General features: G+C 47.9%; 1 protein-coding gene across 1 annotated transcript; it reads right to left on the bottom strand.

Moving 5' to 3' along the window:
- Positions 1 to 386: 386 nt before the first annotated feature.
- Positions 387 to 9799, bottom strand: LOC118506373. Its single transcript, XM_036043398.1, has 9 exons — positions 9449 to 9799; positions 8683 to 9360; positions 6881 to 8622; positions 5818 to 6810; positions 5588 to 5757; positions 5441 to 5522; positions 5131 to 5376; positions 4523 to 5068; positions 387 to 4455 (listed from the first exon to the last, which is right to left on the bottom strand). Exons 1-9 carry the CDS (start codon positions 9705 to 9707, stop codon positions 2965 to 2967), a joined length of 6207 nt encoding a protein of 2068 aa, XP_035899291.1. The 5' UTR covers positions 9708 to 9799; the 3' UTR covers positions 387 to 2964.
- Positions 9800 to 10579: the final 780 nt, after the last annotated feature.

Below are 10579 nucleotides of genomic sequence, written 5' to 3'. Positions count from 1 at the left end.
ATCTTGCTAGAGTTTTGCTTGACGGATCCTGATAAGTCGAAGGTCTATGCCAATTAAGCATACCCACCCATACCCATCAATTTATGCATTCCAGGATCATGGCTGATTAGACCTCGAGGAAGTACGCCACCAAGCTAGGTCAAGACGATCAAATTTTGCCCTGAGTTGCATTCGACCAGCTCTTAAGATTGAATACTCTTAATGGAAGTCCCTTTAAATTTGCCTATAGCAGGTTCATATTAGCCTATGCCTGGCCTGCAAAGGCTTGTCCAAGACCTTGCCCAACACACAACTATTTCTAACCAATACCAATTAAAAAAAGTAATATAAAACTTACCAGCAAACGCCTCCAATTTTCTCGTCCGGAAACGGCACAACCGCGTCACTCCTTGTGCAGTAAACAAATCCTTTATTGAATGAATCCTTCTCCAGCCGGCCCAGACTCAGTCCCGGACCAAGGAGGCAAGGCAAGCTCTAAATTGTGCGCGGAATAAGCGTATGGTGTCGGAGCGCCTCACCCCGCCTCACACCATGGCACCCCAACCAACACATCCCACCAAGCTAAACAACATCGCATGCTTCAACACAGAGCTCCCTCTCACCACACGGCAGCAGTCCTTGCATTTAATTTATCGCTTCACTTATTGCTTTTCCATTAAAGAGTATCTCCTTGCTGTTCACTATGTAAGATTCGTCTTCTTTTTTTTTTGTCTGCTTGATCCCTTCTTTCACGTGCTCATCCATTCAACAATATTTTAGTTTGCCTAACAAGCCGCACCGCTCTTTCCCAAACCGCACTGTCTTTAACAATGAATTGCTCTTAAGTTTTCGTTAATGTTATTGTTCGCTGCGGCCGTTACCTATCGGCTGCTTATCGCATATAATATGGCCACTATAGCGCAGTTGATGCTTCCTTGCGTGTATGAGAGTAATTATGTAGCAGAAGCATGAAGGCTGCGCCTTATCTAGTGAGATGTTGATTCTGTACGCAGTACGGTAAGTAAATTAACAAACAACAATGCTCACAATGATATACTACCACCTGCGTGTGTGTGTTTTCTGTGCGTGTAATGTCTACCTTGCTTGCTGTACTTATGTTTCTAATTGTTATTATTTTATATTGCAATGCCTCGCTAGTAACTACGTAACCGTGAGTCTCCTTCTGCCACAATCATCTCACCCATTCGTTCCTGTCTTTTTAGGTGAATTAAATGAAAACCTATCATAAATAAAATTGCTGGACTAGAATAATTAGAAGACGGGGCACATATAAAGCTGACCCACTTATCGAAATCTTACTCGCTACAATAGCGTGTTCGTTCAACCTACGATTAGTCTTTTTGTGATGCGGTAAAGTTAAACTTTTTCAAATTCGCAAACCAAACACACACACACTCACAAGAAATCTTAAAACAGCCTACAACCCTGTGGTAAGGCGGCGAAGCAAAGGGTGCCACAGCAGACGACAAATCTTTGCATGATGAAAGAGTGTTGGCGTAATCATCGCGTATTGCGCGCCTCAAAAGTACTTAATTATGAGCTGGGGCTGCTTCATCAAAACCTCCAATCCTTAATCAAAACATCAAGCGAGACGGCTGACTGGATGAATGAGTTGGCTGTTGGCAAAGCAAAAACTGCGCCATTTTCTCGTCCAATAATGGTGTCTTTCGAACCGCCATATCGCAGGCTAGTGTGCTTATCTACTGTTGCCATTTTGATAACTTATTATTCACATAAGATTCGATTATAATGAAACACTGTCTCGCTTTTGTTTAATGGCTTGTTGCTAGTTTTGGTCAACTATAAAGGGGGAAAAGCGTTATCAAAAAAAACTGTCTGCCAATGCGTGTGTGTGGGTGTGTGGCTCTTAATTACACTTCAACTCAAGCTTAATCATCCGTCACGGTCTCACAAACATCAAACGTTACTAATCAGATTGCAGCTCTGAAGCTGTGAATCAAATATGGCAGAATAATAATTACTACAAACCCGACGCTTTACAAGGCGTTTTTTGCTTGCTTGTCATTGGTTATTGGTCGAGTAACTAAAAAAAAACAGGTTGACTGATTGCATGATGAGAGTTATCTCTTAACTGGTTAATTAGGTTGGTCGCTACCTGATTGTTGGGCCGACGTGCATTCCATCGAAATAGATAATTGAACGCACACCGTAGGTTAAAACATACAATTAACTTATAATCCATTATCGCTAGCCGCTTCGCTTCCTTCCAGATTGGTGGGACAGATCATATTGTAATAAAGTTTGTTTAAAAAAATATGTTAACCAAAAACACTCAACTCGTACAAATAAAACCACGGCTCAAACACACACACACACGCTCATACTACAGCCTCGGGTCTGGATAAATATGAGTCTTATAAAGTTGTAGACAAAGTTGAATAATAAATAGTTTGCCATGGTGGCGAATGGCGAAAAATTGCTTATCAAGAGTACGACCGTAAAAGGCGCCACCGTACAAATTAATGCAAAAATACACTCGAACCGCGCCGCTTCTACTAGGATTGTGCGTGTACACTGAAGCTATACTCTCTTAACCTGTCTGTGGCACGCTCCGTAACTGCTTCCAGTTGATCTTCGTATAAAGTTGATAAAGTCGGTTAAAAATGATTGCCTTTTGAAGTCGTCACATAACAAAACGCTTCGTCGTACATTCCAACCCCACCAGAATGCTGCTTTAGCTGCCGAACGAGTACCGGGTGCTGGTTAATAGCTTACAAATCATAATTGAGCATAAAACATCCCTTCCCTGTCACGAACTAATATCGGTCTATTTTAAAAGAATTTGGTTACTAAAACATTGTCCAACAAATTTAAAACAAAAGGGCTGGTATTGCACTGATCGTTCAGTACGTGCGTCATTTGGCGGCCAAGCTATCACAATTAGCGTGCCCGTTCCGGAACATCCTGCTCCACCATCCCGCCGCCGACACCGAACGCGTACAGTCATTTGAAGCGGTCAAAGTGTTCCAGCAGCTTCTGGCACACGGTCACATTGAACGTGGTGCTGAGTGCCTTCCCAATTGTGTCAGTATTTTCGAGCCGACGCATCACCTGCCCACCCGATCGTCCCTGCCCGAACAGTTCCCCGGTAAGTAGTGGGTTGCCATTGTTGTTGTTGAACTTGTCCAGCAGCTTACGCTCCAGCGCCAGTACCTCCGTATCGATCGCCGTCCCACCGGTGGTCGTCGTCGCTAGACGTGCCGAGGAAGTTAGCAGATTGTTAAGATTGTTAAAGTACAGTACGGAGGCAAGCTGCACCAGGTAGCAGTCAAGATTGTGGAGAAAGAACTCCTCCAGCACGGTCACGGCCAAATTGTGGCGTATGAAGAACATAAACAGCTCGTAGATAAAGTACTTAATGTTGCCCATCTCCATCGGTACAATGTTGGAGTCTTTCGTGAAGTACTCGAAGATTTTCACCATGTTCTGCGTTTGGCAGGCAATGGTCGCGGCCGACGCGGACGATGATAGCGATGAGGAGAGCATCTCCAGTATCGTGCGGAACGCTTCCACGTAATCGTAGTTCAGCATCAGCATGCGGATGTGATACTCGGACCCACGCTTCGTCAGCTCCAGCACATCGTCCTGGCTGTACAGCCCGTGAAAGATGTACAGACAGTAGTGGATGAAATCGTTTCCCAGCAGATGGCGTTCGTTAAACAGACGTGACGTGTCGGTGGACCGGTCCGCCACACCGTTCGCTCTTCTACCGTCACACTCATCACCACCACCGTCCTCTTCCTCCTCCTGCTCGTCATCATCTTCCTCGTCATCTTCCTCGTCATCCAACGCTAGCGAGGTCGGTGACGTAGCGTACGATACCGACTGTAACGAGGACATGGTGCTGTTGGCGTGCAGTAACAATCGTCCTTCGCCCAACGAATCCGGCAGCTCGCCGACCACATCCTCCATCTCCGCATTGCTCACATCGTTCAGGCTGGAGCTTATTGTCGAAATATTATTGCTGATTTGCTTCTCGAGCGCACTCTTTATCACAAACGCACGCCTAAACTTTGGCATCGATTTCAGGAACCGTAGCGACTCATCATACCCCAGCCCATCGTTTGCCGGCAGCTTCACCTCGTACGGTGCCTCGATGAACTGTGAGCTGTCCGGAATGCGGACGACACGGTTCGAGATCGGCAGACGAACCAGCTTGCCCGGTATTCCGCTCCGATCGAGACTGATCTCTTTCGCGCACTGACCCATATTGTTGTTACCCCAAGCCTTCACGATGTGGTCCTTCGTCATGATGAGGGTAAAATCGGCACCACACTCGACGTGCTCCACGTTGTCCACCATTTCGAGCCGGGTCGGTATCAGCACCTCGTTGCGACCACCTTCCCGGCCCAGCTGACGTTCGATGTTTTTGCCCCAGGTGTAAATCGACCCGTCCTCGGTTACGATCGCAAAATGATACAGCCCACTCGAAATCTGTAACGAAACAGAAGCATGTTTAACCGGCGATTTCCCATTTAAGGAGCGTTCCATACAATCCTACCTTTACGATTCTTCCCTCCACGAGCGAAGTGTCGACAAACGATGGGAACAGATGCTCCATTGCTTCGTCCGCGTTGCTGGCGGCCTTATCATCCGTCTCAGTGGCCGCTGCAGGCTTCTCACCACTGGCCGGACTGTCCTCCGTTATTTTTATCTCCGGAATTGTAATACTGGCATCTTCTGATTGTCCTGCGTCATCGTCCGACTGATCCTGTCCGACGGCAGTGCTCGTTGGTTCTTCCGTTACTACCGATTCTTCCGGCTTGCTCGATTCTTCGTTTGTGGTTGGTTCGGTTTCCTTGCTCGATGCTTCCTCATCGGTCGATGCGTGTGCTTTGTTTTCCGCCGACGAAGATTCCGATTCGTTTGCCGTTGGTTCAGTTCCATGAAATTTCGACGAGGAGCGTAGGATGGAGCTGAACTTTGAGTAGCTACCACTCTTGCTGGTGTTCGAGGACTTTGCCCGCTTTCTGGCTTGCGTCGCTAAACGTAACGCTTGCGGTGACGATCCCCAGGTGTACAGCTTGTTTGTAGTGGTCAAAACGAGCTGCAAGAATGAGAATTGTTATTTTATCCTCTTTCTTTTAAAATCGTTCGCCTTTTACTTACATTCACAAACAGTTTAGTGTTGATAACGGATATTTCCTCGTCCAGCAGTACTTTGCGCGGTACTAGGGAGATCAAGAAAGACTTTCCATTGCGCGTGTCGACGGTGACGCCAAACGGATCCTCCTGTCCCAAACCCAACTGACCGTAGTGATTGGAACCGAACACGTACAGACTGCTGCGCGTTTCTTGCTGACCACGGCACAGTACCATTGTGTGGGCATGGCCGAGCGCTATTTGTAGAATTTTCTGGAAATGAAATAGACGAGTATGAGGAACCACCGGAACAACCCTTACTCACTGCCGTAAATACCTTGTTTCGGAAAAATTCCACAATCTTTGGTTTGTTGCAATCATTCACCGTTCCGTGGCCAAGCTGTCCGAACACGCCCCAGCTGTGGAAAATTGCAATAAACAATTTAAGATTACATAAATCCCCAAAAAGCGCTTTCTTACTAACCCCCAAGTGTAGAGTAATCCGTTCGCCACCACCGCATTGTGATACTGTCCGGCAGAAAAATGAGTAATGCCCTTTCCATCCAGCGTCTTCACAAGCATCGGTTGAAGTGCGTTGATGACGTGATTCCCTATTCCGAGCTGGCCCAGATTGTTAGCTCCCATCGAGTACAGCTAAAAACAATCAATAAATTACTAAAAACCATCTTTAACTCTCCCATTCCTTCCACGTACTCCATTACTGGTGAGAAGCAGCGTGTGAAGCCTTCCACACTGAACAGCCAACACATCCAGCTCGATCTGGCGCAGGAAGCTAAGTGCCGGCGGCTGTCCATTCGGCCCAATCGCATCGCCCTGCAGTGCGGTACGGCTCAGCGCACAGTTTACACCGTTCGAGCCCCACACGTACGCCGTACGGTTAACAACGGCCGCGCCATGAAAGAATCCAGTAGCGATCGGAGAAAACCGTGCCAGACGCATCTCAATCGCACGCTCCTCATGATGCACCCGCACATGCTTCAGCGCGTTCAGAAACGATCCGTCGTGATGCATTTTAAGCTCTTGCGCCCGTATCGCCACAGCCAGGAACGTTTCGATCAGTGCTTTGCAGAAGAATAGCAAATGACGTCCGGACGGTTCCTTCGCAGTGCTTTCGTGATTCGACAGCCGATGCATCAGTGGACGAAACACGGGATGGAACGGGTTCAGCTGGTGGATCAACCGCTCGAGCACGTTAATATCGAACAGGTCGAGATATTTGCGAATCAGCTGGAAGTAGTTGATCGTGTAGTCTTGCAGATAGATGAGGCACTCCATAAACAGCTCGTTCGACAGATTGTACACGAACGCGTTCGTTTCGGCCGGTGTGGCTGCCGGCGTTTCCGCTACGGTTTGCTCCCAGGTGCCCACCAGACAGCTGAACACATCCAGACAGGTGCCGCGCGTCATCGCAAGCAGTACCGCGGTTGAGTAGAGCTTTCCGTGGGCAAGCATTATGCAGGCCAAGCTCGTATGGTATTTGCTGTTCGTTACGATGTAGTTCCACAGCGGGATATAGTTCCTGTCCACGGTGCAGCGTTCGCAAAGCGTCAGGAACATTAAGTTCGACAGGTGAAACTGGTCCGAGGGCGAAATCTGCACGTCCAGCATTACGTCGTCGTTATCGTAGGAAAAATCGCTGCACTGCGCACCGGTGTTGATGGGCTTGAGGGTTGTGCGGGAATTAAGCTAAAAGAAACAAATCGAAACGAGTTAGTTTTATTTTTCTAATAATGCCAAGCTAAAACCCGAAACTCACATTCATCAGAGAATCGTACACAACATTCCCGAGGTGTGCCTCATCGACCAGCTGCCGCATGACGTCGTGCATTAGGAACTGACTGTTAATGATGTGCGAGTTGCGAAGCGCCATAGCGGACAGCTTCATCAGTGCTTTGCTTTCGTTGGCCAGTGCCAGCTTTAGGGCCGTTTTCATCGGCGAAAGGCGAGCCACGTTGTACGTCATCAGCGCTTCCGAGATTCGTTTCCGGCGCAGCAGTACATCCCCAGCGTACTCGATACAGCTGGCCAGCGGGAGACCGAACGTCGCGCAAAAATCTTCACACGCTGCCCAAATACATTTGTGGGCAAGGTTGAAGAACAGATTCTTCCCATTATCCGCCAGCTCAACCGAGTACAGGTTGCGGTCGGTTACGATCAGCGCCTGGTCGAACTCGATGGGTGGAAACTCTTCGGCCATCACTTGCTGTTCCGCAATGTCCAGCTTGCGCTCCATACGCAATCCACGCTGAATTCGCAGATAGTTCGAGACGGCCGACTTTTGGAAGATCGAACGTCCCTCGTTCGGTTCAGCCGGATTCGATGCGTTGGGTTGTTGGTCTGGGTCGACACTGCCGGTGGCCTCCTGTTTCTGCCCGAGCGTGGACACCCGGTGAATGTCGAGCACTCGCTCATCGGGAAAGTGGAACTCACCCAGCAGTGAATGTTCGTTGAAATCACAATCGTCACCCATCTTCATCGAAGCAATCTTGCAGCTGACCACACTCACGGTGTTCGGTGTGCCCGTATCGGTGAGGCTGCTGCTTGTTTCATCGATCGAATTATTCCCATCCAATTTGCCGTCCGACGGTCCTTCGGGTGGAGTTTCGACCGGTTCTTCCGCCGGCAGACTGTGCAGCACGTACAGCACATTCTTGGTCAGCAGAGTCGTGTGGCACTGCTTCGGCAGCTTGTAGATGTGAAGTGGTATCAAGCTGATGTCCATACTGTGCACCGACAGCGTGTCGGAATAGGAATGCAGCGCACTGAGCAAATATTTGCCTTCCAAATGCTGCACCACAAAGTACGGACCGGCTGGCGTGGTTAGTATTTCCGGGTACATGCCAGGCAGTTCCATCACCGCCAGATTGGCCGCCTGTTCCTTGTACTTTTCTCGTTCCTTCGCCCGGATTCGACTTTCCGACAGTTTCAGCTTCAACGTACCGATCTTTTTGGCGCCAAGATCACGCAGCGACAGCAGCCGAGCTTTGGCCGCAGGGAACAGCTTGGGTAGCGCACCCTGCTGCTGACCCGTCTTGTCGTTCCCTTCCGATTCATTTTCTACCTTCTCGAAATCATCACCCGACGGTGGTTCCGAGCTGTTGGGGCTCGAATCATTACTATCTCCCTCGTTATTTTGCTGACTGCTTGAAGCTGGCTGCCGTTGCTGACTTCCGCCGGCCGATTCACCGTCCTTTGGCAGCGACAGCACAATTTGCCAGTCCTCTATCGGTACGGAACGACCCTCACCGTCGGCACCGTCCGACGATAGCGATTTCAGCAGCTCTGACTTTAAATCCTGCACGGACGTGGGTGTGATGACGCCGGGGAACGTGTACTTGATGGATTTCTGCTCCAGCAGCAGCTTCCACTGCTCTTTGGTAGAGGTGTTTATCATCAGACTGATCGTTTCCATGCTGTTATCCTGGCAAATGATCAGCTTTTCGATCGAGCCGCGCTCACAGTTGGTGTCTCCGAGAAAGGAGCAATTTGGCATTAGGCCTGGGAAAAGAGAAGGTGAATTATACATCCCAATGAGCACTCTAAGATTCGTTCACTCACCTACAACACATATTGACCCATCTGAATAACCTAAAATGGCTCGCGGTTCATTGGCTAGCGTTTTCCACCAGCTGCAGCAGGTAGGATACGGACAGGATAGCGATGCCGTCGATCCCAAGCTGGAGCTTATCGAGAACGTTTCCTGCGGAGTGGATGATTTCGATGCCGCCTCCCCGCCAGCCACACCCTCCTTCAGCTGACATCCGTCCGCAAAGAAATCTTCGATCGTTTGCATCGCAATCGGTGTGTCGGTTCCGGTGGCCGATATGCTGCGATTGGCGTTCTCTTCCTGCCGTGCCCTTTCCAGCTGCTCCACCAACATCTTCCGGTAGATACTATTGAGCGAGAAGATTTCATCGATTTTGTGCGTCGTGTAGGTGGAGCTGGACTTCTTAATAGTCGGTGCGTCAAAGATGACATTCGGTTCCGACGAAGGACTGCCGCCGCTGGTCCCCGTACCCTTAAGGCTGGCCTCCGAAGCAACGGACGAGCGGTGTGACGAGCCCGTCTGTGGATGATTGTTGTGCGAATTGTTGGGACAGGTTTGCGGGTTGGGACACTCATGCGGTCCAATGAACGGGACAATGAAGGACGTAATCTCCGGCGCACGTTTGCCATCTTCGTACGATTTATCACAAATAGCGAGCGCTGGCACAATGTGCAGCGTGTTGTCATAACCTGCATCGGGGGGCGGGAAGGAAGAAAAAGTGTGCAGCGTTAAATCGATTTTCCTCGCTTTAGGTAAACAGTAAACAGCCACCCTTACAGAACACCAGCAAACGGCTACCAGCGTTATCGAAGCACACGTCCTGTATTTTTTTCTGATTCTCCGCGAACCAACACAGCAGCATCAGGTGCACTTCGCCGTGGCGATCAATGTACCGGAACAGTATCTGGTCATTCTGGCGCACGAGACACAGCAGCTGATACTCCTTGTCGATGCGGATGCTGGCCGATAGCTTTGCGTTCACATTCGTTATCAGTGTCGATAGGCGAAGCACGTCCCAATCTTTTAGCGAAGCCATTAAATAATTTTCCGTGCCGAATGAACAAGAAAAAGTCTTTTGTTTTTTCTTTCCTCCTCCGAGCACAACAATTTGACACTGGCTCACTATTTTGACGTTTGACAGTTCTTTGCAGGGTTTGGCGCTTCGATTGTTTGTTCGTGGACAGGGCTGGTAAGCAATGCAGGGTTCGTGGGTGCGAAAGTTGAATGTTTGTATACGCGCGCGTTAGAAATCGTACAGAATGATTATATGCAATTATCGGTAAGATTTTTATTGTGTATAGCGTTCTGCATCGCAATTAAATTTAAAATATTTGATTTCCTAGTGTCTGCTAATGTCTGGCTTGAATTTTAAATGTTGAGAATCATTTATGGTAGAATAATGAACAACGCAGCTTTTAAACAGCTCTTAACCAGCGTATGTGATGTGATGGTAAAAAACCGAAACACACCCTACATGTATAAAAGAAATCAAAGCACGTAATTTATTGAAAAAGACTTTGAAATTTTTTATTTAAACAGAAGGACATAAGAAAAAATAAAAAGCGATAAAATAATTAGCCAATAGATGACGTCTGTGTTTAAAGAACACCGGATTGAGACAAAAAACCAAATGCATTAAAAACCGAAAAACCTTCTTCAAATTGATTTTTTTAATGTTTACTAATGTCTTGAACGCATCTTAAATTCACAAATACAACACCGTACCACCGTACAACAACTACACCAGCCAATAAAGTATGTTATATTAGAGTTGATAAAATAGTATGGAACGAAGCATTTAAATATGACTAGTAAGTAGATTATAAGTTAATTTACGGTGACAGATCATTTTTTCGCAGAAATAATGACGATTGATGTTTTAAATAAATAATTATGCATGAGAGTTCT

Source organism: Anopheles stephensi, chromosome 2 (assembly GCF_013141755.1).
Source record: "Anopheles stephensi strain Indian chromosome 2, UCI_ANSTEP_V1.0, whole genome shotgun sequence".
NCBI lineage: Eukaryota > Metazoa > Arthropoda > Insecta > Diptera > Culicidae > Anopheles > Anopheles stephensi.
The sequence above is the reverse complement of the archived record's forward strand: the minus strand, read 5'-3'. Positions and strand labels throughout refer to the sequence as shown.